The sequence below is a fragment of the Euleptes europaea genome, chromosome 17 (genome assembly GCF_029931775.1).
Source record: "Euleptes europaea isolate rEulEur1 chromosome 17, rEulEur1.hap1, whole genome shotgun sequence".
Classification (NCBI taxonomy): domain Eukaryota; kingdom Metazoa; phylum Chordata; class Lepidosauria; order Squamata; family Sphaerodactylidae; genus Euleptes; species Euleptes europaea.
The window spans coordinates 36461038-36488749 of record NC_079328.1 but is presented as its reverse complement, the minus strand read 5'-3'; the positions used below and the strand labels follow the sequence as shown (position 1 = coordinate 36488749).

The 27712-nt window shown below is 47.2% G+C and overlaps 1 protein-coding gene across 1 annotated transcript in view; it reads left to right on the top strand.

Moving 5' to 3' along the window:
* CARMIL2 (capping protein regulator and myosin 1 linker 2) overlaps positions 1 to 27712 on the top strand; it is a 79682-nt gene that overhangs the window by 26605 nt on the left and 25365 nt on the right. The window contains exons 15-30 of the mRNA XM_056862362.1: positions 95 to 171; positions 457 to 561; positions 1704 to 1773; positions 2921 to 3002; positions 4413 to 4509; positions 4644 to 4701; positions 5878 to 6053; positions 7816 to 7884; positions 8431 to 8524; positions 8911 to 9006; positions 13597 to 13725; positions 16206 to 16351; positions 18362 to 18449; positions 19821 to 19961; positions 20867 to 20933; positions 23754 to 24025. Of these exons, the coding sequence (XP_056718340.1) occupies positions 95 to 171; positions 457 to 561; positions 1704 to 1773; positions 2921 to 3002; positions 4413 to 4509; positions 4644 to 4701; positions 5878 to 6053; positions 7816 to 7884; positions 8431 to 8524; positions 8911 to 9006; positions 13597 to 13725; positions 16206 to 16351; positions 18362 to 18449; positions 19821 to 19961; positions 20867 to 20933; positions 23754 to 24025 (1767 nt within the window). The remainder of the gene's footprint in view (positions 1 to 94; positions 172 to 456; positions 562 to 1703; positions 1774 to 2920; positions 3003 to 4412; positions 4510 to 4643; positions 4702 to 5877; positions 6054 to 7815; positions 7885 to 8430; positions 8525 to 8910; positions 9007 to 13596; positions 13726 to 16205; positions 16352 to 18361; positions 18450 to 19820; positions 19962 to 20866; positions 20934 to 23753; positions 24026 to 27712) is intronic.

Genomic DNA, 27712 nt, shown 5'->3' with positions numbered 1-27712 from the left:
AACTGACCAACAGGTTCTCCCACCAGTCTACTTGGAACAAATTGCTGCTTCCATAAAGCTCAAAATTACCTGGGGCTGTCTTTTCTCTTTCCAGCTCTTCGGTGCTCTGGCAGGTGGATGCTGCGGGAGCCTCGTCCATCTGAACCTCTCCAAGAATGTCTACTCGCACAAGTAAGACTGTGAAGTGCTTTCCCCCTGCTTCTTGCAGATGTGCTATTATCCTGTGTGGCTTGACACAGAACCTAGAGGATAGAACAACATGAAACAGTTCAGCTTGTTTTCATTTAATTCACTCCTCACCCACACATGCAGTTTTCTTTAGCTTTCTTGATTTTGGATCAAGGTTTTGCCCACAGAGCTGTTTCTGTTGGTGCCGGCTCTGCCAGACAGAGCCTCCAAGGAAATGTCCCAGAGGCAACTGAGAATCTTGCCTGAGCAACCCATTTTCCTTTACAGAAAGAACAGAGAGGCTCCTCCTGCGATTGGCAAGTTCTTCAGGAAGGCCTCGGTCCTCCAACACGTTTCGTTGGCTGGGACCAAGCTACCCCCAGAAGCTTTGAGGTAAGAAGGGGATGAGTGGTTGGAAGACTCCCAAAGATAAGAGAGGGAGCTGAGTACAGTCCGGTGACTATTGTAAGGTTGGAGCCTTTCAAAAAGATCCAGATGTCCATAAGGGGGAGTAATTCCCTCTTCTATGGCAGCCTTTCTGAGAGCCAGTGTGGTGTAGTGGTTAAGGTGTTGGACTAGGACCTGGGAAACCCAGGTTCGAATCCCCACTCGTGCTGTGGAAACTTTCTGGATGACCTTGACCCAGTCGCATACTCTCAGCCCAGACCGTGGCTATTATTTGGATGGGAGACCTCCAAGGAATACCAGGGTCGTGATGCGGAGGCAGGCAATGGCAAACCACCTCTTCTCTTGCCTTGAAAACCCTACAGGGTCGCCATAAGTCAGCTGTGACTTGACAGCAAAATAAATAAATAAAAATGAAAGCCTTCCATCTTTTTCCTTATGCTGCCCCTAGAGGGGTCCCCTGTCCCCCCAGGACCAGCATTTCAGGGTCCATTGGGGGGTCTGCTTCAAGAAGAGGAAGATGGGGAAGTTATGGTTCCACACATAGAATTGAGGTGGGATCCAACCCCTTGTTTTCCCAGCCTCAGTTTCCTGTTGGTAAATGGTTTCACTGTCACAAAGCCTTGCTGAGGATAGGGAAACTTATGAATGGAATCTCACTGATCAAAAATTACTATGTGCCAAGCAAGGGCTGCTGGATCAATGGTAACTACTATTAACCAAAGAAGCTGCCCTTGGCGGCCACAAGCAGCAAGTCTCTAACCCGTTAGATCGAAGGAGTTGGGCTGTCTGGCAGGGAAGAAGAAGGCGGAAGAGGCAGAGCTGGTTTTTATATGCTGACTTTCTCTACCACTGTGACTAGCCCAAGGTCACCCAGCTGGCTTCGTATGTAGGAGTGGGGAAACAAATCCAGTTCACCAGATTAGCCTCCGCCGCTCATGTGAAGGAGTGGGGAATCAAACCCAGTTCTCCAGATCAGAGTCCATCGCTCTTAGCCACTACACCATGCCGGCTGAAAGCGGGGAGAGGGAGGGGACCAGTTACTTATGGAGACTAAAAACCGGGCTCCCCCCACCCTCCGATACTATGCTTAAGGCTATTGCATGCCTCTTTCTTCTGATTTGTCCCAGAGCCTTGCTGCAGGGCTTGGCGCGGAATTCCCAGCTGAGCGGCCTGCACCTGGACCTCAGTGGCTGTGAGGTGAGGATTGCCGTGTGTTGGTGGGGCGGTTTTGAGGAGCAGAAGATGTGGCTTTCCTGGCACTGCTGTGCATGAGGGTTGACCTAAGTGCTCAGAATGTGTGTTCTTGTTTTTTTTAAAGAGAGTTGTCCTAGTTGAGGAGAACCAGTGTGATGTAGTGGTTAACAGCAGCGGACTCTAATCTGGATAACCGGGTTTGATTCTCCACTCCTCTACATGAAGCCTGCTGGGTTGCCCTTGGGTCAGTCACAGTTCTCTCAGAACTCTCTCAGCCCACGCGGAGGCAGGCGATGACAAACCATCTCTGAACATCTCTTGCCTTGAAAACCCTATGGGGTCACCATAAGTCAGCTGTAACTTGACGGCAAAATCATACATCACAGTCTAGTTGAGAATAAAGGGTTTTCGCCCAGGAGGTAATTAATTCATTGTGTTGTGTGTTAAGTGCCGTCAAGTTGTTTCCGACTCATGGGCACCCTATGAATCAACGTCCTCCAAAACATCCTATCTTTAACAGCCTTGCTCAGGTCTGGCAAACTGAGGGCAGTGGCTTCCTTCAATCCATCTCTTGTTGGGTCTTCCTCTTTTCCTGCTGCCTTCAACTTTTCCTAGCATGGTTGTCTTTTCCAGTGACTCTTGTCTTCTCATAATGTGACCAAAGTACGACAGCCTCAGTTTAGTCATTTTAGCTTCTAGGGTCAGTTCAGGCTTGATTTGATCTATAACCCACTGATTTGTTTTTTTTGGGGGGGGGCGGTCCAGGGCATCTGTAACACTCTCCTCCAACACCACATTTCAAAGGAATGTACTTTCTTCCTATCAGCTTTCATTGGGTTGCCATTATTTGGAAGCAACTTGATGGCACATAACACACTCACAGCATGTATCTATGTACATTTATACATTTTAAAGAATGACTGCATAAGTGTACTATAGCTATCATGTACCTGTATCATGTACTTGGGTGCCTTCGCTGGCGAGCTCTCCAGCCCAGATCAGGATGGGCAGAGAGTGGCTGCTTCGGCTAGCTCGTGGGCTGGATGAGAGTTCTCAAGGGACCAGATCCAACCCCCAGGCCTTATGTTTGACATCCCTGCTTTGGAAGATGGGTCTGAATATTCCTCATCTCTTGTGTTTAATTGCACAGCTGAGATCCGCCGGTGCCCAGGTGATCCAAGACCTGCTGTTGGATGCCAGCTCAATTGGGGACTTGAATTTGTCTGACAACGGTAGGTCTATGAGTTCCTTTTATAGGATGGGGGAGACTTGTCTTAGCAGTAGTGTGTGCAAAAAGGATCTTGGGGTCTTAGTAGACCAAACACTGAACATGAGTCAGCAGTGTGATGCGATAGCTAAAAAGGCAAATGCTATCTTGGGCTGCATCAACAGAAGTATAGTGTCTAGATCACGCGAAGTGATGGTATCACTTTACTCTGCTCTGGTTAGACCTCACCTAGAGTATTGTGTTCAGTTTTGGGCACCGCAATTTAAGAAGGATGTAGACAAGCTGGAATGTGTCCAGAGGAGGGCAACAAAGATGGTGAGAGGTCTGGAGACCAACCATCTTCAAGTACTTGAAGGGCTGTCTTATGGAGGATGGTGCTGAGTTGTTTTCTGTTGCCCCAGAAGGTTGGACCAGAACCAACGGGTTGAAATTAAATCAAAAGAGTTTCCGTCTAGACATTAGAAAGAATTTTCTAACAGTTAGAGCGGTTCCTCAGTGGAACAGGCTTCCTTGAGAGGTGATAAGTGCTCCTTCCCTGGAGGTTTTTAAGCAGAGGCTAGATGGCCATCTGTAAGCAATGCTGATTCTATGACTTTAGGCAGTTCATGGGAGGGAGGGCATCTTGGACACCTTCTGGGCATGGAGTAGGGGTCGCTGGGGGTGTGTGGGGGAGGTAGTTGTGAGTTTCCTGCATTGTGAGGGGTTGGACTAGATGACCCTGGTGGTCCCTTCCAACTCTATGGTTCAATTATTTCCCTTTGAGTTTGGAAGTGAGTTTGCGCTCTTTGCAGTGGACAGCCAGCTCCCTTGGGCACATACAGCCAACCTAGCTGTACTGGGATTGTTGGGATTAACATTTACTCTGAGCTTAGACTAGATATACAGACACTCCTGTGTTTCTGGGATGTTAAACAGAGTGTGATGCCTGCTTGCCCTCTTCGTCTTCCCAAAGGGACAGGGCCATGCAGGGCCACGGCCCTTGATGGGTTGAGAGCCAGCGGTGGTGCAGTGGTTAGGGTGCCGGATTAGGATCTGGGAGACCTGAGTTTTGAGTCCCTCGTCTTCTATGAAAGCTTGCTTGTCTAACCTACTTCACAGGGTCGTTGTTGAGAGGGTAAAATGGAGGCGAGGAAAACAATGTTGCAAGTTGTGTAGGTCCCTAGAAATATTTAAATAAAATAAATTTTAAAAGTTACTAGAATCTAAGTTCTGTTTACTGCAAGGGTTTGCAGTACCTGCTTGCTTCCACCTTCCCTTTCCCCAGCAAGCAGGATGCTGCTTCCCACGCCTGCTTCCCACGCCTTACTTGGGGCTTCTTTTGTTAAGGGCCCTTGCCTGAGCTTGCTCTACCAGTATTGGAACACCACCCTCCGCCAGCATAAGCAGGACCCTGCACTGTGCTTTGCTTCCGCAGGCTTCGATTCTGACATGGTGACATTGGTGTTGGCAATCAGTCGAAGCAGATCCATCAGACACATCGCTCTAGGAAAGAACTTTAATATCCGGTCCAGGTAAGCCAGCTAGCATTTCGTTGTCATTTTTAAAAACATTAAAGCGCGAGTAGGTAACCATGAATTCAGTCTTGGTGTATCCATTCTAGTGTAATCCAGATTCATATAGTAGCCTTTCTTTTTCTTTCCCCCAGGGAAGCCCTGGATGATATTTTGCACCGGATTGTTCAACTTATTCAGGATGAAGACTGCGTAAGTGTGGGATTCTGGTATTCCATCTTCAGTGGTCACATCTTAGCCAGTTTGAGGCAAACTTAAAACTATGAACTAGTAATTTCCATAGCCCAGTATTTGTATGCTGATACCATGGTTCTTCCCACCATGTTTGCTTTAGATCAATCAGGATCGGTGCCTCCGAAACCTAAAATGATTCTTGTTGGGGATGGAGGAAATTAAGCACTGATTTTCACTTTGTAGACAAAGGCATTGCTCATTATTATTTAATAAATTACCATTATAATTTTGTAATAGCACTATAATAACCTACCTCACAGGGTTGTTGTGAGGATAAAACGGAGAAGAACGATGCAAGCTGCTTTGGGTCCCCATTGGGAATAAAGGCGGGGTACAAATTGATTAATTAAATAAATAATGAGTATAATGGGGCCCGCAAGGGACTCTTCTTTGTCTGAGGTGTCAATCTCAGTGGATCTGTGGCAAATTGCAACAGAATCATAGCAATTGCAGTTTAATGCTGCCATCCTATACAGAGTTACACCCTTCTGAGGTTCTTTGGCAACGGACCTCCAAGTGTGCCGAGGATGCATGAGGAATACTTTAAATGCAGCTATTAATGGGTGAGACTGAGGGTAGGTGGCACTGCTATGAATGACAACTGCCAGCGCAAACCTAAGCAGAGTTACACCTGTCTAAATCCATTGAAGTCAGTGGGTCTTTTTTTGCCATCAAGTTGTAGCCAACCTATGGCAACCCTGTAGGGTTTTCAAGGCAAGAGACAAACAGAGGTGGTTTGCTGTTGCCTGTCTCTGTGCAGCAACCCTGGACTTCCTTGGTGGTCTCCCATACAAATGCTAACTAGGGCCGACCCTGCTTAGATTCTGAGAGCTGACAAGATTGGATCAGGTAGGAGGCGACGTGAAAGACCCCTGCCTGAGACCCTGGAGAACCACTGCCGGTCTGAGCAGACAGTACTGACTTTGATGGGCCAGAGGTCTGATTCGGTATAAAGCAGCTTCCTGTGTTCCCCAGCAGCTTCCTTGCCTGTAGATGAATCATGAACGTGTATCACAGATTTGCCACTCTCTCTGTGTGTGTGTGTTTGTGTGTGTGTGTACCCATGTGTGCACGGCACCTTCTGCAGACGGCTAAAGGGGTCCCTGTTCATGCCAATACCTGACTTTATTCCAGTCTGTCAAATCCCTGTCAGTGGCAGAATCCCGCCTGAAATTGGGAACCAGCATTCTCCTGGATAGCTTGGGAAGCAGCAGCAGCAACCTTGTGATGCTGGACATCAGTGGCAACGCCATGGGAGACTTTGGTGCCAAGATACTGGCGAAAGCCTTGTCAATGAACACAACACTCAGGTACGTCAGTCCCATTGCTTTCTCCTCTGTATGTGTGTCAGTATGTATCCGAGCCAGGGAAGAGAAGAAGAAGAGTTGGTTTTTATATGCCGACTTTCTCTACCACTTAAGGAAGAATCAAACCGGCTTGCAATCACCTCCCCCTCCCCTCCCCACAACAGACACCCTGTGAGGTAGGTGGGGCTGAGAGAGTGTGACTAGCCCAAGGTCACCCAGCTGACTTTGTGTGTAGGAGTGGGGAATCAAATCCAGTTCACCAGATTAGCGTCCGCCCCTTATGTGGAGGAGTGGGGAATCGAACCCGGTTCTCCAGATCAGACTCCACCACTCAAAGAGGTACTACCAGCCTATGCAATTTGTTGCTTGCCACACTGAACACCGCCAGGATATGACAGACCATCAGGGAGCAGCCTATTAGGATGGAGAGGAGAAAAGAGAATATTGCACTCTGTGGGTGGAAGAAAAGCGCAGGAGTCCAGTAGCACTTTAAAGACTAACATAATTTCTGGCAAGGTATGAGCTTTCATGAGCCACAGCTCACTTCTTCAGATACAGCTAGAATGTGATTCCATCTATCCTTAAGTAGGGAGGAGTGAATTAGACACACAATGGCAATGTAAATGTCAAAAGCAAGTAAATGACATTAGCAGGCGTGATTGGATTAGGTGTGGTATGCAGAGGGGTAGTAAGCATGGAGAAATCAGCATTGGTAATGAGTCAGGAATCCCAGATCTCTATTAAGTCCTGGAGGATGCATAGTCTGGAGCTTCATTATTAGTTGTAATTCAGCAGTCTCTCTTTCTAATCTCCCTTTGAAATCCCTTTGTAAGAGTCTGTGGGTAGAAGTCATTCCACCTGTGGAAGCGCTGTGGTAGATTCCAAGCTTTGATTACTTTGGTAGGGTTGATTTTTGCATTAAAGCCCAGGTGTGCAGCCCACTTCCCCCAAACAGTGAAAGGATCCAAGGGTAGTGCTTTGAAACATATGGCGTTTTTGTAGTATTTGCTTTGTTTACACCGGTAGAGCGCAGGTGTGGAGGCATAGAGGCATTCATACAGGGCAGCAGGCCCACCACTTCACATCAGATCCTGAAAGAGAGCAAGAGGGAGAGATGGCATCTCTCAAGTTCAGCCCACTCACAACCAAAGTCTGTCTGATTCTCACTCTCGCTCTCTGTGTCCCCCAAGCTGTGAACCATCAGCCACCTCCCTCCAGCTAGATGGGAAGTTCTTCTCTTCCTGCCTTGATGGGAACTTGGCCAGAGCCACCTCCTTAGGCCCATTAAGTGGATATGTACGCTCATTGAGAAGCATTAAGAAGAAGAAGAGTTGGTTTTTATATGCCTACTTTCTCTACCACTTAAGGGAGACTCAAACCGGCTTGCAATCACCTTCCCTTTCCCTCCCCACAACAGACACCCTGTGAGGTAGGTGGGGCTGAGAGAGCTTGAAGAGAGCTGTGACTAGCCCAAGGTCACCCAGCTGGCTTTGTGTGTAGGAGTGGGGAAACAAATCCAGTTCACCAGATTGGCCTCCGCTGCTACCTCCCTATTCAGTGTGTGTGTGTGGGTTGTTCCAGACTTGTGAATGAATTCAAGTTCAGCAATCTCACATTGCGATGTGCGCTTGAAGTTTGCTTGAGAGCTGCGTTTCACTGCAGACCAACAAAGCTATAGTCTGATCCGCAGCAATCAGAATGCAGGATTGTAAATTTATATACAACATGCTTTGATAAAGTGCTTCTCGTCCCCTGCTGTTCTCAGGACTCTAATTTGGGACAGGAACAACACGACAGTCTATGGATTCCTTGACGTGGCCCGTGCTTTGGAGAGGTGGGTGTTTCATCTTTTCCTTGGGGACAGCCGCTTGCGTAGAACTTAATCCAAGGAAAGAAAATGGAGCAGTGGCAGGGTTGCCTGATCCCTCTTTGCCATCGGAGGAAGGTTTTTGGGACGGAGCCTGAGGAGGACAGGGTTTGGGGAGAGGATGGAATTCAATGCCATAGAGTCCAATGGCCAAAGCGGCCATTTTTCTCCAGGTGAACTGCTCTCTATTGGCTGGAGATCAGTTGTAATAGCAGGAGATCTCCAGCTACTACCTGGTGGTTGGCAACCCTAAGCAGTGGGGAAATGAGCCCCTCTTAACCAAATGATGTTTCACAGCTTTGTTTACACTGCGCTAAACTAGGATATATGCTGAGCCGTTTCATATGTGATAATTTCATGTGTACTTCATGCATGATATGCACATACCTAATACATTCATTTGGAAAACTGGCATGTGTGTTCGGCGCTGCGCATGGCAACCTCTTTTGCCAAGTGTGTCTGAAGCCCAGTCTAGCCCAGGGCGATCTCATGAAATCTATATCTATTCCCCAGGAATTTCACCCTGAAAGTCATGCCTTTGCCAGTGACTGATGTGGCTCAGGCTTATCGAAGCCATCCAGAGAAAATTGAGGAGGTTGTGCACAAGGTAAAAAGGTGGCGGGGAGGTGAAAGTTAAGAATTTAAACACACGTTACAGAAGAACCTAAGAAGAGTCCTGCTGGATCAGGCCAGTGGTCCATCTAGTCCAGCATCCTGTCTCTTAGAGTGGCCAACTGGTTACTATGGGAGCTCCAGCAACAAGGAGTAGAGGCCAAGGCCTTCCCCTGATGTTGTCTCCTAGCACTGGTATTCAGAGGTTTACTGCCTCTGAATGTGGAGGTTCCCTTTAGTCCAAGACACAGTCTTGCAATACGACTTAGTAACCGAATATGTGCAAAGTGCTTCCAAGCATGGAGTATGCACTCCGATGTGCTCAGCTCTTCTTTTGGGGGGTACCGGTTCTGTGACTCATGTCTCTTTTGGATTCTGCAGATACAGTCACATCTCGCAAGAAATCAAATGCAAGAAACCTTCCCCAAGGAGAAACTGGAGTTGCAGCCAGACAGCGTAGCTGGCTCTTCTGAACAGGTGGGAACTCTGGGCCCCTGTTTGCCTGCCTCTCTTTTCTAAGGGGGAGGGATGACTGGGGAGGACAAAAGGCAATGCCTAAAAGAGCGCAGGAGCTGGATCAGATGAGTACCCCATCTGGGAATGAAATCTCTTCTCAGGCAACAGGCCATCTCCTCATGCTTTCAATAGAAGCATATATTATTCACTTAGAGTTGCCAACTTCCAGGTACTAGCTGGAGATCTGCTGCTGTTACAAGTGATTTCCAGCCGATAGAGATCAGTTCCTCTGGAGAAAAGAACCGCTTGGGCAATTGGACTCTATGGCATTGAAGTCCCTCCGCTCCCCAAACCCCACCCTTCTCAGGCTCCTCCCCAAAATCCTCCCGCTGGTGGCAAAGAGGGACCTGTCAACCCTATATTCACTCGAAGAGGTCTTTTGCCTCTAGGTTACACCAGAGACCCCCAAGGCCCCAGCTGAATGCCAAGCCCAAAAACTGAAGTTCACAAAGAACAGCTTAAAAAAATTTTTGGGGTGGGGAGCTCTGCACTAATAACCAGATCAAGGAAAACAACAGAACAATTCTCTCAATGGGAAAAATAATTGATTAACCTCGACGATCCCTAGGTGCTTTGCCAATTGCTTTGTCAGGGCCGTAGGGTTGCCAGCCTCCAGGTGGGGCCTGGAGATCTCCCGGAATTACATCTGGTCTCCATCCTACAGAGATCGGTTCCCCCGGACAAAGGGGCTCCTTCAGAGGGTCGACTCTATGGAATTATACCCCGCTGAGGTCCCTCCCCTCTCCAAACTCTGCCTTCCCCAGGCTCCACCCACCAAATCTCCCAGCATTTCCCTACCCAGAGCTGGCAACCCTGAACTTGTCAGATCTCAGAAGCTAAGCAGGGTCAGCCCTGGTTAGTATTTCGATGGGAGACCACCGAGGAATACCAGGGTTGCTGTGCAGAGGAAGGCACTGGCAAACCACCTCTCTTAGTCTCTTGCCATGAAAACCCCAAAAGGGGTCGCCATAAGTCGGCTGTGACTTGATGGCCCTTTACACACGTACACACAAGACTTGCTGTGGGTACTCTTTAGCTGCCAAATTTGTTTTAAGATAGTATCCTCTTTATGAATTTCCTGCATGTAGGCAGAATTTCTCCTAATCTTTAATAACTGATTATACAGCAGGTTATTCTTAATATATAGTTAGGGTTACCAGGTCCCTCTTTGCCACCGGCAGGAGATTTTTGGGGCGGAGCCTGAGGAGGGTGGGGTTTGGGGAGGGACTTCAATGCCATAGAGTCCAATTGCCAAAGCAGCCATTTTCTCCAGGTGAACTGATCTCCCGCCAATGGAGATCAGTTGTAATAGCAGGAGATCTCCAGCTAATACCTGGAGGTTGGCAACCCTATATATAGTGGATGGTGGCTGTCATATTAATGGAAATAATTTTTATCAGTAAGTTTTTTTTTTATGTAGACCGTTTGGATCTTATCTTTCTTACTAACCATGGCATCCAACAAGCTGACGTGTCTGTAAATCAAATGCAATTTAGACTTGGTATTCTCATCCTGCACAGCTAGCCATTTGTGGAAGTCTAACAGCTGGCAAACCACCTCTGTTAGTCTCTTGCCATGAAAACCCCAAAAGGGGTCGCCATAAGTCAGCTGCGACTTGATGGCACTTTACACACACACACACACACACACACACACACAACAGCTGGATCTGACTACCTTTCCACAACACGAAAACATCATCAATATAGCGTCACCATTTAATTATATGATCCAAGAAAGGATTGTCAGTGGAATATACAAATTGTTCTTCAAAAGGACCCATGTACAGGTTAGCCACCTCTGGTGCCATAGGAGACCCGATGAGAATACCTTTGACCTGACAGTAAAATTTGTCATTAAATAGGAAGTAATGTTATCTCCAGTAATGTCATGAGGAAAGGTGTGGGAGGATATCTATTTCATCTGTTATTTAAAATCCCTTCTATGATGGATAATGCCCCTGTCCGGGGGAATATTGGTATAGAGAGATGCAACATCTAATGTAACCAAGAAGGTACTCACATCAATTCATGCTATTTCACCCAACTTGTTGATGAAATCGTGTCTTTTATATACGATGGTATCATCGGGACAAATGGCCTGAGAAAGAAGCCCACATATTTGGAAACAGATTCCAGAGATGAATCACAGCCAAAAACAATAAGTCTCCCAGGAGAAGGGGGAAGATTCTTATGAATTTTTGGTATAACATTTTTTTAAATGGTATTCTGGGATTTGGGTTATCTAAAAATTGTCTCTCATATGGAGAGATGCACCCCATAATTTTGCCTTCTGCCAATAGGATACTAATTTTGTTGTTGACAGCAACATGACTGTAAAGAATATGACAGATTAGTAAGCTGTCTCTTAACTTTTGATTCATAATCATAATTCTGTATCACAATGGCTCTCCCTTAACTGCTTCTTTAATAACGATATTATTATCTTGAGCTAAACTGTTCAAAGCACAAACTGTTTCATGGTTACTTAAAATGGTCCATTTAGGCTTGGTCTTGTTTGCTAAGCTTTCCAGGTCATGCCGTATTTTATTTCCAAAAACGTGGACAGCAGGTGGAACAGGACTCAGGGTGATAAAATACAGTGCAGAACGGAAAACTTTGAATGCCCCTGTTGTCTGTTATCTCTAAAGAAGCCTTTAATCTGAAGAGTCTAATACATTTGAAAACGTTTAACCTTGAATCCAAAGGACCACACTGTGGAGTTGGCGGAAAAGATAAGCCCTTGTTTAAAGCCCTTCATTTCATGCGCAGTTAGAAGCCTGTCAGACAGCTTATAAATCAAAGTCTCCCTCTTGTGTTGGGTTGGTAACACACCTTCTCTTAGTAGAAAAGGGCAAGAGTCCAGTAGCACCTTAAAGACTAACAAAAATATTTTCTGGTAGGGTATGAGCTTTCGTGAGCCACAGCTCACTTCTTCAGATACCAGATGTATCTGAAAAGTGAGCTGTGGCTCACAAAAGCGCATTCCCTACCAGAAAATATTTTTGTTAGTCTTTAAGGTGCTACTGGACTCTTGCCCTTTTCTACTACTGCAGACAGACTAACACGGCTACCCACTGTGAAACACCTTCTCTTGAAACTGTTTTTTTTTTCTTGTGGACAAAATGCTTCTGGTGATATGAGGTGGTGAATTGGTGTCTTAAAAAAAGACATGGAAGAAGCCCATCTGTTGTTACTCATATCTTAATCTGTTCTCCATGGTGGTAAGTTTAGATTCTTCTGCTGAGGCATCTGAAAAATCAGAAAAGGAGTCCCCATGTGTGGAATTCCTTGATACTTTTGTTAACCAGGGGGAAATCCTGCTTTCATAGGCTATTTTGTCCAAGAATACTATTTTTAAAATATCTGTACCAATTTTTGGTAAAATATATTTCCCCTCCTCCTGGGAGGTGTGTCTCTTTCTTAGACATAGATTCCCCACCTCATATCTCCAGACCCTTTTAAATTGTGTTTACAACCCGCTTCTAGCCTGAGGGCTGTTTTATGGGAATTGTTTAAGTTGCCCAATGTTTTGCGTTTCTGGGTTTTATTGGCTGTGTTGTGAACAACGGTGAATTTTAATGATGTTATGGCTTTTTATGATTTTGTTTTATTTTGCGAGCTGCTTCAAAAAGGTCCCTGGAGAGGTAGCATCTAAATGTTTACAAGAGATAAGCTATAGTGTCTGCTTGACAGTCTCAGGTATAGCTTTCCCCAGAGCTCTTTTAACTGGGGATGCCAGGGTTTGAGCCTGGCACCTTCCTCGCACAACCCATGCGCTCTGCCACTGAGCCATAGGACCTCCTTGACATATACCATCTGTTTTAACTTCCCCACTTCAGTCTGAAGAGGAAGCGCCATCGTTCACCTCCAGGAGGTCTTTCTATCTAGACAGCTGTCACACCGGCCTTTTATGCAGGGACATTTCCCCACCGTCACTCCTTCAGGGCTTCCTTTTGATCATGTATGCCTTTTCCACCTGTCAGAGGTCACCTCGCACTCCCCACGTGTTTTGCCCATGTTTTCTAGATGCTGTTTTAGCCCGAATCTGAAAAATGCAGGCAAAACACATGGAGAGAGCGAGGCGACCTCTGATGGGCGGGAAAAGCATGCATGATCAAAAGGAATCCCCAAAGCAGTTGGCGGGGGTGACAGCTGGGAAACATCCCTGCATAAAAGACAACAGTGTGCTGCATTTTGCACAGGAGAGACCCAGTTTCAAGCATGGGGGACAGAGGCATGAATGGGATAGATCCTCATAAGGAATGCACGTAAGCCCATTTCCATCCTGTTGAAACCGCCAGGGCTCCTAACCAAGAAACCCTGAAAATAGAAAGCTCTGTAAAAAGAACTAGGAACCCGCAATTCTCCGCAACCAAACAATTCTCAAAGGTGTTCCTTTTTTTCTTTTTTTAAGGAAGTCACGGTCATTCCATCATCTTTCAAACTGGTTTAGGCTATATTGCGCTAAGTGTATCGCTGAGCCAGGACTGGAACCCTGGAACCCTGGAAATGCCCCCACCTTCTGGTGATCTCCTGCTTCTCATTCTAGGTTGTGACGTGGGCATGCCAGTCCGTGCAGCTGAGCATTGAGATGCTCAGCTCTGTCCAAGACGTGGAGATTAAAGCTGACATCCTCCGGGCAAAGGAAACCATTGTGGATGCACATCTCGCCATCAGCGTGAGTTTCTCCCCCTTCAGCACCCTCCATATACTAGTTCTGGCAGATCTTCCAACTGAGCACTTCTCCTATTCTAGTCCTCAGGCATCAGAGCTCAGAATTTGGGGGGCTTTTCAGTGGTGGCACCTTGCCTTTGGCACCTACCTTACTATCCTTTAGGCTCCAAGACAAAATATCTCTTTGTATTATTTATCATTCTTTCTATCATTTCTTTTAACCATAGAGACCCATCTTTGTTTGCTGTTTTATGGTCTGGTCTGAGCCGTAAGACTGTTTTATCAGTATCAGTTTAGACTGCTCCTTTTTTCCACCCCTGATGCTTTTATGCCTCGGCATGTTTTTATTGACCTTTTATACTTTCTTTACTTGTTTTTATTGACCTGTTTTTTCTTGGCTGAGTTATTTTTCTTGTTTTATTTGCAATTGTTTTATTTTTTATTATTGTGAGCCATCTCAGGCAAGGTTCTGGAGAGGTGGCATACAATTCCCCCCCCCCTAAATAAATAAATAAATTTCATCTTCAAGCCCAGGGTGAATTGTTTGTCAGACCCAGGGGGTTACCGCACTTTGTATTCCCAGCGACGTATTAAGAGTTTGAAAATGTTATAAAAAACATCGCTTTAAAAGGGTTTTTGGATACCACGGCTTATAAATGGTTGGAAGACGTCTTCACAGCTAAAGGGGCCAAACAAAGTGCGAACAGTATTTTTTATAACATTTTCAAACTCTTAATACATTGCTGGGAATACAAGTGCGGTAACCTCCCCAATCTCTGAGGAAGTAGCTTTCTAGTTCACAAAAATGTGTGCCAAGTTCAGTTTTTATCAACCTTTTATATTTTCTTGTTTTATTTGCCATTGTTTTATTGTCTTTGTTGTGAGCCATCTCAGGCAAGGTTCTGGAGAGGCGGCATACAATTTCCCCTCTAAATAAATAAATTTTATGCTTAAGCCCAGGGTGAGTTGTCTGTCAAACCCAATCTCTGATGAAGTAGCTTTCTCTAGTTCACAAAAACGTGTGCCACAATCAGTCTTGAAGGCGCTATAAGGTTCTCAACCTGTGGCTTACGGCTGTGGACTGTCATTATTTTAGAAGCACAAACTTGTTTCAGCCTCAAGTGTAAAATAAAAACAAAACCTTTTCAATTTTTGTCTTTCCTACAACAGGTTTTACCCTTTTTGTACGAGGCAGGGAGTGTTACACACCAAAATGGTAAGCTTCAGCTCCAGCTGGAAAACTTCATTGAGGAAGTTTCTCGAACGAGCGGCAGGGAAATCCAGGTAGGTCCAACCCTCGACAAAGTTTTGCATATACAGTCTGCGTTCTGTACTACATAAACACAGCATTTGGCATTTGGTGCGGAAATCACCATTGTGAGAAACCTGCTATCTTCTTATTTAAAAAAATAATGATTCTGGTCCTTATTGATCCAGAGATAAGCCTGAGAACACACACTGCTTTTACGCATCATTGGATAACGCTCTCTCAATGCAATGTTGCAACTGTTTGCAACTGGATTTTCCTTTGCGAAACAGGAAAATCCAGTTGCAAATGTGTGCTATAGCACAGGGGTCCCCAAACCTTTTGAGCCTGCCGGCACCTTTGGAATTCTGACACAGTATGACGGGCACAGGTACAAAAAGCTGCCACAGAACGACTGCTGCAGCTTCCCTTTGGTCACACAGGGGAGATCCTTGCATTGTGGTGGCTGCTGCCGCCAAAGTGACATTTAAAAAAAAATCCGCACAGCCAATCAAATCTCCAATGGCCAATCAAAAGTCTTGCTGGGCATAAGCCCCACCCACTTTCTGAAAACACTTGGCAGATGCCAGGAAAGCTGTCAGTGGATGCCCATGTTGGGGGACCCCTGCTATAGTGCCTTGAGAGTGCATTATCGAACATGTGTGAAGGCAGCAAATGCTGTGCTGGTGAGGTGTTGGGGTTTCAGTCCTCTCTGTGCATCCTTCTTGTGACTCTTCAGCAGCGGAATTAATTTTTCCATAATAACGTTCACCAAAATTTGGATTTTTTAAAGAAATGTGTTCTTAGAGGCAGTGTTGTGTAGTGGTTAAGAGCGATGGTTTGGAGCGGTGGACTCTGATCTGGAGAACCGGGTTTGATTGCTCACTGCTCCACATGAGCGGCGGAGGCTAATCTGGTGAACTGAATTTGTTTCCCGCTATTCCACATGAAGCCAGCAGGGTGACCTTGGGCCAGTCACAGCTCTCTCAGCCTCACCTAGCTCACAGGGTGTCTGTTGTGGGGAGGGGAAGGGGATTGTAAGCCAGTTTGAGTCTCCCTTAAGTGGTAGAGAAAGTCAGCATATAAAAACCCACTCTTCTTCTGCTGCTGCGAATGCCTTCCCACTCTGCATTACTGGGTTCCTGTTCCTGTTAAGGGCAAAAGTAGCAATAAAGCAATCCACAGTCATCAGACACCTTCTCCCGCCACTCCTGTCTCTCTTTGCCCTTCCTCGGCAGGCCCTTGTGCAAGCCATGCTGGACACTGTGCAGAGTTTCTGCCCAAAGCTCCTGCAGAAAAGCAGCTTTCGGGACCACCTGATCCGCAGCGTGCCCGAGAAAGTCCTCCTGGACCAGTTGCGGACACAAGTGGAAAGCAAACGAACGTAAGAGACCGGTTGACTTCACCCTTTGCAGCCAGGCGGGGGGAAAAAATCCTGCTTGGTTTGGAAGCAGACACCAGAGCCAGCCTGCTCCCCTCCCTGGTGTTTTCACTTCAGAGCAGGAGAAAGAGGCTTTGCCCACAGGCCATGTTTCTCCTTGAGTTTCAGCTTGCGCAGCGTACAGCTTCGCAGCAGGGAGCCCCGTAGGGGAGAGGTGGGTTTCCTTGAACTGTCCTTTATGCTCCCACGCGAGCATCCTTCGCCCTCTGGGGCTTTAAACGGCATGCTTCATACCCCTCCTGTCTTGGTGTGTGAGCCAGCAAAACTGTCTCTGTGGCAATGAAGGTCTCTTACCTCCTCTGCTCTGGGGATAAATCTTTATGGCAGCCCTGGATGCTCCCAGGGCCCATCCACGGGACAGACTTAAACGGGTTTAATAAGCATTCTCTTGATTTGGGAAAATCTGGGAAATGTAGTTCTGTGCCAGATCTCTCACAGAGAATTCTGAGCCCCTCGCCGAACAAAAACGCCCATGTTTCTGTGGGAGAAGTTCACAGCAGTTAAAGTGGGATAGAGCCAATATAGATTTGTAGGGTAGCAGCCCGAATAGCTAACTTCCAGATACTAGCTGGAGATCTCCTGCTATTACGACTGATCTCCAGCTGATAGAGATCAGTTCCCCTGGAGAAAATGGCCGCTTTGGCCATTGGACTCTATGGCATTGAAGTCCCTCCCCAAACCCCGCCCTCCTCAGGCTCTATCCCAAAAACCTCCCGCCGGTGGCGAATAGAGACCTGGCAACCCTACGAATAGCCCTGACCTGCCCGAGCTTGCCAGAGGGTGGAAGCTAAGCAGGTTGGGCCATGGTTCGTACTTGGATGGGAGACCACCAAGGAAGACAGGGGTTGCTATGCAGAGGAAGGTAAACCACCACTGCTCATCTCTGCCCTTGAAAACCCCATCAGCTGCAGCTTCATGGGTAGGGTTGCCAGCTCCAGGTTGGGAAACATGTAGGGATATGATTTATAATGAATTAAGGCTGGTATTACAACAAAATATCCCTAAAACAGCAGAAATTATGCTGTAGAGTATAATACCTGATACCATAGTGAACCAGAGACCTTTTTTGATGTATGCTACTACTGCCGCCAGAATGGTATATGCCAGGAGATGGAAAATGACGGATATACCAAATAAATCGGAGTGGATTGAAAAAATGATGGAATTAGAAATGGCAAAACTTACGGCGTCGATAAATCAAAAGGATGATAATGAATTTGCAAAAGAATGGGAGGCATGGTCTAATTATTGTAGAAATGAACTTAAGTGTGATATTAACAAACATACTTTGATCTAATTCAGAGCGGATGTATTGGATACGGATGTTTCTGTTATAATTGAATTAGATAAATAATACAAAGAGAGAAACAATGTAAATTAAAGGATCAGAGGAGGGGAGAGGGGAAGTTAAAGAATTATACTTTTTAATATGTGAAATACAATGTATAATGATTTGGAAAAAATAAAAAAATTTATTAAAAAAAAAAGGAAACGTGGAGAATTTGGGGGTGGAGCTTCAGGAGAGAGGGATTTGGGAAGGGACTTCAGTGGGGTTTGCACTGTGGGGATCCCCTATCCCAACCCTATCCTTCTTAGACTCTACCCCCCACCCCCAAATCTCCAGGTATTTCCCAATTGGCAACCCTGATTAAGTAGTTTGTAGCAGCCGCCTGCAGGAGAAGACCAAGCCCCTTTTAATGCTTCAGGCCACACTTCCTGCCTTCTCCTGTGGAGAAGCAAGCAATGAACAGAGCTGCTTCTTCTTGGCTTTCTTTCTGTGCTACTTTCTGCCCACCTGTGAGGAATCAGAGGGGAAGGGGGACCTGCCGCTGTATCACCTGCTTGCGAATCCTACCCAATTTATCAGAGCACCAAGCTTTCAAATACAGTGGAACCGTGAGGGCCGCAGCCTTGCTCTAACCTATGGTAACAGCCATCTATGTCCTTCGATAGGGGGATCAAGCAGTCAGTCGCAGTCGCCGTGGCCAGAGGTATCGTTGAAAAGACTTTGGAGGAGCTGTCAGACATTCGGGACAAGCTGGTGAGTTCCAGGCCCCAAGACACCAGTAGGAGCACAAGGGCACATTGGGACCATCTGCATGCAAAACAGATGCTCTACCACTGAGCCCTGGATCCACTCCAAAGTAGGGATCTATTAGTTTGCATGGTCTGAAAGGTCATGATGCACCATCCTTGCAAAAAGGAATGGGTTATTGTGATGTATGGATCGGAGACCCCCTGGAAAGCCAATCAACACTGCCTTGAGTACCACAAAGGAAGGAACGTGAGACATCAACGCAATGAATAAATTTATTTCCCCGCTGCTGATCACATACAGTTTTAGATTTGCAATGCAATCTGATGCGATAAAACTTGTTTATTGAGAGCCAAGTGGAAGCAGTCAGGTAGGAACAGCAAATGGGCTAAGTTATATTAATACGTACAAGCAAAAACATGGGCCAATGATCCTCATAGTGGTGCCCAATGTTTCCTGGTGCCATCTTCTTCTCCTTCAAAGCAAAGAACCAGTCCTGGACTTCCTACACAGGTTTGCCAGGTTCCCACCGTGGCAGCCAACATGCTGCTCTTGCTCTATGGGGCAGCAGGAGGGGAAAATGGGAGGGACCATTGGCGTGAATGTCATGCCATCACTTCCAGCTGAGTTGCCTGAAGTGACATCACAGTGTCTGCAGCCCTCTAGGAACTCCCCCGATCTCTGTGGTATTGACCATACTTGCATACTGGTAAATTGGCTCAGCAGTGAATACCGTAGAGGTTGTCTACTTGTGCTGAAGCCTCCTGAACTGCCCTTTACTGCTAGGCTGAAGCTGTAGCCAGTTCTTCGTCCACCAGAGGAAAAGGTAGGGTCAACAGCTCTGGATTGGAAATACGTGGAGATTTTGGGGGCAGAGCCTGAGGAGGGAGGGGTTTGGGGAGGGACATCAATGCCATAGAGTCCAATTGCCAGAGCAGCCATTTTCTCCAGGGGAATTGATCTCTATCAGCTGGAGACAGGGTTGCCAGGTCCCTTTTCTCAACCGGCGGGAGATTTTGGGGGTGGAGCCTGAAGAGGGCAGGGTGTGGCGAGGGGAGGGACTTCAATGCCATAGAGTTCAGTGGCCAAAGCGGCCATTTTTCTCCAGGTGATCTGATCTCTATTGGCTGGAGATCAGTTGAATTAGCAGGAGATCTCCTGCTACTACCTGGCAGTTGGCAACCCCAGCTGGAGGTCAGTTGTAATGGCGTGAGATTTCCAGCCACCACCTGGAAGTTGGCAACCCTAGGAAAGGGCCAGAGGCAAAACATCCTTGATGCACTAAGTAGGAGCCCCCACAGTGCATGCCAAGTGCTTCAATGAGTTTTGTTCAAAATAATATGCTTTTTAAAAAAAAAACCTCCTTAACTGTTTCAGGCAAAGGACCTCCTGAAACATGATGAAGAATTGCAGATGGGCAACGCGGAATGGTCCGCTTTGCTGGAGAGGCACGGAAGCCTACAGAAGGCTGCCGAGAAGGGCTTCCCAAGCAAGGAGGTTTGGAGCTTTCAGTCCTCGGTGAGTGAATGTGATTGCGAATTCCTGCTGTGGTTATGTACAAGGTATTGGGATATTTGGTTAATATAGCAGAATTTGCCCAGTCATAGAAATAAGGTTGCTAGCTCTGGGTTGGGAATTTGGAGATTTTGAGGGTGAAGCCTGAGGAGGGTGGGGTTTGGAAAAAAAAACAATGCTTCCTTTTCCTTTGGGACTATTTTACTTGTAAGCAAATTTATGCAGATTTAACCAATTGAAATCCATGTGATTAATCCACTAAGAATCATAGAGTTGGAAGGGACCACAAGGGTCATCTAGTCCAATCCCTTGCACAATGCAGGAAATTCTCAACTACCTCCCCCACACCCCATGTGACCCCTACTGCATGCCAGAAGATGGCCAAGATGCCCTCCCTCTCATCATCTGCTTAAGGTCATAGAATCAGCTTTGCTGTCAGATGGCCACCTAACCTCTTCTTAAAAACCTCCAGGGAAGGAGAGCTTACCACCTCCCGAGGAAGCCTGTTCCACTGAGGAACTGCTCTGTTAGAAAATTCTTCCTAATGTCTAGACAGAAACTCTTTTGATTTAATTTCAACCCATCCGACCTTCTGGAGTAACAGAAAACAACTTGGCACCCTCTATATGACAGCCCTTCAAGTACTTGAAGACGGTGATCATGTCCCCTCTCAGTCTTCTCCTCTTCAGGCTAAACATGCCCAGCTCCTTCAACCTTTCCTCATAGGTCTCCAGACCCCTCACCATCTTTGTTGCCCTCCTCTGGACACTTTCCAGCTTGTCTACATCCTTCTTAAATTGCATTGCCCAAAGCTAAACACAATACTCTAGGTGAGGTCTAACCAGAGCAAAGTAAAGAGTTCTTTAATTGAGTGAAAATCTTAAATTATTATTCTCCTTTCTCTGCAGCACAAAAGGACAATGACACGGAAACACGACTGCTATCTGAGCCCCCTGCCAGCATCCAACCTCAACAGTAAGGCTTATGGATAACCTAGTGAATGATATGAATAAGCACCACCAACCCAACCCCCCACCCCGGTCTGGGATGCATTCTTCACACATTGCAATTTTAGGTGAATGGCACCTAAAAATTACACCTAAAAATTAGCATGAACGTGACGGCCTTCTTAGAGAACAGGCGTATCCATCATGTGCATTAGTCGGAGAGTCGGGGTTGACTCAGGCTCCCTGCCAAGTTTTGTGCTTGGTGGCAAACCAGGGTTAATTGCCGTGTAAAGTGTGAAACGGCTCCATGGCATAACTGAATACTTCAGTTCCTGGGTTCATTATTCTGGAGGTCAGTTGCCCACATCCTCAAGAAAAGCCTATTTGACTTACACCAACTCTTCATGTGCCAGTTACAGCATCTCTAGCACGACAAGTGCTTGCCACCCTAAATCTGGTTATTATTAACCATCTTTTCATCACACCTTGCTTTGAGGAGCTCAGGACATAGCTCTCCTGTTCTCTGTTGTTTCTTCACAACAACCCTGTGAGGCAGGTTAGACTGAGAGAAAGATTGCCTGGCCCACGGCCACCCAGTTAGTTTTAATGGAAAGCATAAGTCTGAACCTGCATTTCCCCAAGCCTAGTCCAACGCTCTAACCCAGTTGATAGCCAACATGTACCCGTGGGTGCCCATCCTTGTGTTCCCTGACACCCGCTTTCCTCTTCCTTAAAGCAAAAAAGCCAGTCTTGGGTTTCTTCTTTGCAAGCAGAAGGTCCCAGGTTCAATCCCTAGCAGCATCTTCGGTTAAAAGGATCTGGTGGATGGTGATGTGAAAGGCCATTTATGCAGGGTCAATTTTGATGCTCACTCAAAGCTTTTTTTTTAATATGCAACCTTTAAAATACCCATTCACAGTCCCGACGCAAAAGGAGAAATTCTACCCCCATGCGCATGCTCCTTCATTCCTATTTGCATAGCCATTAGCAACCGCTATGTGCATAGCTAATGTGTGGCTGTTATTTTGCATGTTTTTTGCATGGAGCGGTGGAGTCTGATCTGGAGAGCTGGGTTTGATTCCCCACTCCTCCACATGAGCAGCAGAGGCTAATCTGGTGAACTGGATTTGTTTCTCCACTCCTACACACGAAGCCAGCTGGGTGACCTTGGGCTAGTCATTCTCTCTCAGCCCCACCTACCTCACAGGGTGTCTGTTGTGGGGAGGGGAAGGGAAGGTGATCGTAAGCCAGTTTGAGTCTCCCTTAAGTGGCAGAGAAAGTCGGCATATAAAAACCAACTCTTCTTCTTCTTCTTCTTCCTTGAGGGGATCCTTCGGGGCAGGGGTGGAGCAAAAACAAAAGGTTGCTTTAAAGGGGCTCTTAAGAAATGCGAAGCAGGTATGCGCCGGCTTCGCAGTCTCTTCCTGAATGAAAATTCAGCGTGAAAAACTCAAAAACATATGTGGGGCAATTCAGCCTGGAACACGCTGCTAATTACCAAGCATAAATGGCCAAAAATTTCAGAGCTGATGCTCAGAGCTGGCCTTGTAAGCAAAACCAAACACAAGCCCAGGGACACCTTAAAGACTGAAGTTGCTTATTTCAATCTGAATGATCGTGAGTCTGGTATCTAAGGAAGTGAGCTGTGACTTGCGAAAAGCTCACATTGAAATAAGCGTTGCTGGTCTTTAGTGTGTTTTATTTTGCTGTAACAGATTATCAGGTTATTCAGAGGCTTTGGCTCAGTGGTAAAGCATCTGCTTGGCATGAAGAAGGTCCCAGGTTCAATCCCCAGCATCTCCAGCTAAAGGGACTAGGCTAGTAGGTGATGTGAAAGGCTTCAGCCTGAGACCCTGGAGAGCCACTGCCAGTCAGAGTAGACAGTACTGACTTTGATGGACTAAAGGTCTGATTCAGTATAAGGCAGCTTCATGTGTTCGTGTGTTGAACCCAGATGCCCCTTTGCAATGGATGTGATTGGCCCCTGTGTCTGACTCCAAGTGAGACAGCTCCATGTGTTCAAGCAGGTGGCTGGATGTGGAGACTCAGGACAGATCTCCCCTTAAGTTATTTGCAAAGGGGAGACTCGGGGGACCTCGGATCTCAGACGAACACATGAAGCTACCTTACACTGAATCAGACCCTGGGTCCATCAAAGTCAGTATTGTGTACTCAGACCGGCAGCTGCTGTCCAGGGTCTCAGGCAGGGGCCTTTCACATCACCTACTTGCCTGCTTCCTTTAACTGGAGACGCCGGGGATGGAACCTGGGACCTTCTGGATGCCAAGCAGATGCTCTACCACTGAGCCACAGCCTCTCCCAAATCTGTGGGAATCCTGGCACTGCTAAAAAAAAAGAACACACCAAAAGCAGGCATCGAGCGGCTGGTGTGCAGAACTGCCCACCCTTCTGTGCCTGATCAGCTAGGCTGCACATGAACTCCCTAAGCTTCCCCACTCGCCGTTCTTCCAGGCACGAAGTGGGCCTGAGGAAGAAGAAACCCTGGCAGCTTTTCAGCTAGGGGAAGGCTGGGTCTGTCTGCCTCTCTGTGTGGAGACTAGGGGGGGGAGGGGGGACGCAAGAGATCAGCCCAGGCAATCCCGAGGAGGGGATGCGCTCCTCCGGCGCTCCTCCTCATCTTCCACTCATTGGCGCACCGAGCCCTGAGCACATTAGCAGCGGGAGCCCAGCCTGCCTGTCAGTGTAAAGTCGCGGGGGCTCACAAATCTGCCCGTGACAGGGAGGACGCTGCTGCAAAGCTGCCTGGCTGGCATCTCCAAGGGTTTCTTCCCCCCCTCCCCATCTCTCTCTCTCTCCCCCCCCACCCACCCCTGCTTCTCCCTTCCAGGTCTATCGGAACTCGATTTGAAGGTTGAGGCGGAAGATAACAAGATCGGGACTCCCCAGGCTGGGCTGTCACTCAGCTGTGCCTCCTCCGCCAAGTCACGCCCTGCCTCCACAAAGGATGCTGAGGCTGGGAGCGGGCTGCCTCCTCGCGCAGAGCCTGCACCCGCACGATCCCTTATGGACCTGCCGACTGCGGGAGAGAAATTGGAGCATCACACCCGAGGCAGGCCCCGGCCCAACCGCAGGAACAGGCAGCCCCCGAGCAAGCCCAATGTAAGAGCCCCCCTACCTTTTCCCCTCTGCGTTTTGGATGGTTTTCATTTTGGTCAATGCATGAGGCCGAAGGTGGGTTGTGTATGTGTGTGTGATGGACAAATGTCTTCCTGGCGGTGGATTGCAGCCTTGGAAGACGAGATGAAGAGAGGGGTAGCTGTTTGCTTCTGCGCTTGTCAGCCGGCCGCCGGCCACTGCTGCGTAGAGGACAAGGTTGTTTATATCAGAGGAGAGATGCTGCATTTTGGGGCTGGAAGCGGGGCTTTGCTGCTTCTGTTTATTTCCTGGGTGTTGCAGGGAAAGGGGGGGGGGAATCCTGGCGGTGCCCAATCCAGAAAAACTGCAGTCTGTCGGAGGAGGGAGGAGATTCTGTATGAACCCATCTGCATGCATACATTCGCCTTCTTGTTGAAATGTTTATGGTTATTCAGAGGGTTTTTGGCAGAGATGGAACTTAATGCTGCTGCATGAACCACCTACTGCCTCTTCCAGAAAAGCTGAGGATTTAAGGGGGAGGAAACTATTCACTGTTTGTTTCTTCCAAGGACCTAGTGGCACAATCTGTGTTAAGGCCTTGGAACATTTTGGCCCTAATTCTGATATGTTTCCCCGGTAAGAAGGAGAGAGAGGTATGGCCAACTCCAGGAGATAACCCTTTCACCAGTCAATGGGTCCATTAATAGAATAATAGTTTAACCCCTTGATTACATGCAAGGAGAAGTTAAAAAGAAGGGGAGGGGGAAACTTTGCGGCGCAACCCAGCTAGATATTTGAGGACAGGAGGAAAATAAATATTTATCTCAAGTGGCATTTGTCTGGGAGACATTGCTGCTGCAAGCGATGTGTAAACCCAGATTGTGCACGCTTCAATGTGATGCTTTGGCAGGTGTTGAGTGGGGAGTGGAATTTGGTGCCTCTGCAATGGTCCTGTCTTTTCATTTGGTATCTTTGATTAAGCAGCAAACACATCCTTGGAAGGTCTATTGAGTGAAGCCTGAGGGCCATGTCCTGTAGTATTGCCAGCCTTCAGGTTGGGCCTGGAGTTCTTCTGGAATTACAGCTGATCTCCAGACTACAGAAATCTGTTCCCCTGAAGGAAATGGTATCTCTGAAGTCTCGAGCTCCCTCCTCTCCCTAGACTCCATCCTCCCCAGGGACTGCCCCCAAATCTCTAGGAATTCCCCAAGCTGGAGTTGGCAATCATAACATTCTACCACCACCACTTTTCAAGCAACCCACCAACTCAAGAGATCATTGGGTGGAGCCAACACAAAGTTACCTTGTTTTTGGCATCTTATGAATTCTCTGAGATCTGAATATAGCTCACCCTGTCATTAAAGTCTTCAAAACACAGATTGAGGCCGTTTCCATACAGGTTATTTGCCCCATGTTCAAGTGTTGGGAAGTTGGGGGGGGTATTCTTGACTCCCTACAGCATTGTGGTACATTTGTATACTTCCTGGGGTTTCCCTAGCTTTTCTCCATTCTTTTTTGGGAAAGATCACTGTAAAGCCTGGATAGCTGGGATTTTCCTACCCACATGGCAGCCATTTTCCCTGACACTATCCTTGTGGGGGCCATTTCCTCCCCCTGCTGCAGGGAGGCTTTTTTAAAAAATCAGCATTTGGATTTTGCTATAGTGCTCTAATGTTAAAACAATATGTGTAACAGGCTCCCTGCATTCTCAGTTTTCATTATTAAAAACGAGAGTTTCGCCCTTTTGGTTGCAGAGATATAAGGGGAAAGGCATATCATATCTGCAATGGAAGAGGCTAGAGACTCGCCTTTTCCAAATGAAAGCTGGAAATTCAAGGACTGTTTACTCATATTGTTACAACATTATATCGGTATAACAATATTCAATTCCCAATTTTTAAAAAAACTGAAAAAGCGTTAGTGGTCTGGCAGGAGGGGGAATGGCCACTTCTGAGGGGACTAGAGCAGGGAAACCGTATGGAAATCTGCCATGTGGAAACCCCATTTCTGCTACCTTATATTGGCAGCCACAGCAGCAATGGAGAAACCACACAAGCTTCCCCCTATGTGGAAACCATCTGAATGAGGCAGTGGTGAATTGTAATCTTTGATGTTTATTAATTAATATTTTAATAAGTGTGAACCTACAAAGAGCTATGGGTGTGCGTGAAAGGGGAAAACCAATTCAATAGAACTTTGGAGAGCCAGCATGATGCAGTGGTTAGAGTATCAGGCCAGGATCTGGGAGACCCAGGTTCAAATCCCCACTCCAACATGAAAGCTTGCTAGGTGACTCTGGACCAGTCGCGGTCTCTCTCTCAGCCTCATCTACCTTACGGGTTTGGTGTAAGCATAGAACAGAGGAGAGGAGAACCATGTCTGGATCACCATTAGAGAGGAAAGCAGGGTATAAATACCTAAATAATAATAATAGAATTGAACGAGAGCTTGAACTCACTCAAGACCTCCCACTCATGTTCCTTTGATGGCAGAGGCAAGCAGCCTTCCTCTATGCCAGAAGTGATTGGGGCGGGTGGGGGGGTGAGCTCCGGAAAAAATGTACCAAAGGGTTTGCTTTTTCTGAAGCCCTTCCTTTCTTCCCAAAAGTGATGAGGAAGGAGAAAAATGCTGAAGGGAAGGGGCTGTGGCTCAATGGTAGAGCATTCAGACAGTTTATTAATACAGCGATTGCCAGCAAAAGAGAACCAATGGTAGAGCATCTGCTTGGTATGTAGAAAGTCCCAGGTTCAATCGCCGATATCTCCCAATCCCTGGTATCTCCAGTTAAAAGGATCAGGTGATGTAAAAGACAACCTCTCCCCCGCCCCGAGTCCCTGAAGACCTGCCGCTGATCTTGGTTTGGCATTCAGAAGGTCCCAGGGTCAATCCCCAGCATCTCCAGTTAAAAGGCTCAGGTTGCGGGTGATGTTAAAGACCTCTACCTGAGACCCTGGAGAGCTCCCGCCAGTCTGAGTAGACAGTACTGACCTTGATAGGCCAATGGTCTGATTCAGTATAAGGCAGCATCATGTGAGAATTAACTGGACTCAACAGAGGTAACCCCCCACCCTCTAAAGGAAGCAGCAGGCAGAACATAAGAAAGGCCATGCTGAATCAGACCAAGGCCCATCAAGTCCAGCAGTCTGTTCAAACTTCACACAGTGGCCAACCAGGTGCGTCTAGGAAGCCCACAAACAAGGCGACTGCAGCAGCATTATCCTGCCTGTGTTCCACAGCACCTAATATATTCAGCATGCTCCTCTGATCCTGGGGAGAATAGCCATGCATCATGACTAGTAGCCATTTTGACTAGTAGCCATGAAGGACCCTTAGGAGGCTGGCCTTAAACTCTTGGGGTATATAAAAATGGCCTCCCTGAAGTCTGATGGGCTCACTCTCCATCAAAACAATTGCTTGCCCTCCTGCAGGCCTTGGGGGGTGGAACCTGCAAACTATCCTTTTTGCCATGCCAGGGACACTTCCTGGTGGCAGGAGTGGAAGTATTCATGCATGTGAAGCTGCCTTATACTGAATCAGACCATGTCCATCAAGGTCAGTATTACCTACTCAGACTGGCAGCAGCTTTCCAGCAGGGTCTCAGGCAGAGGTCTTCCACATGACCTATTGCCTGGTCTTTTGATTGGAGATGCCAGGAATTGATCTTCTGCATGCAAAGCAGAGGCTCTTCCACTGAGCCACAGCCCCTCCCAA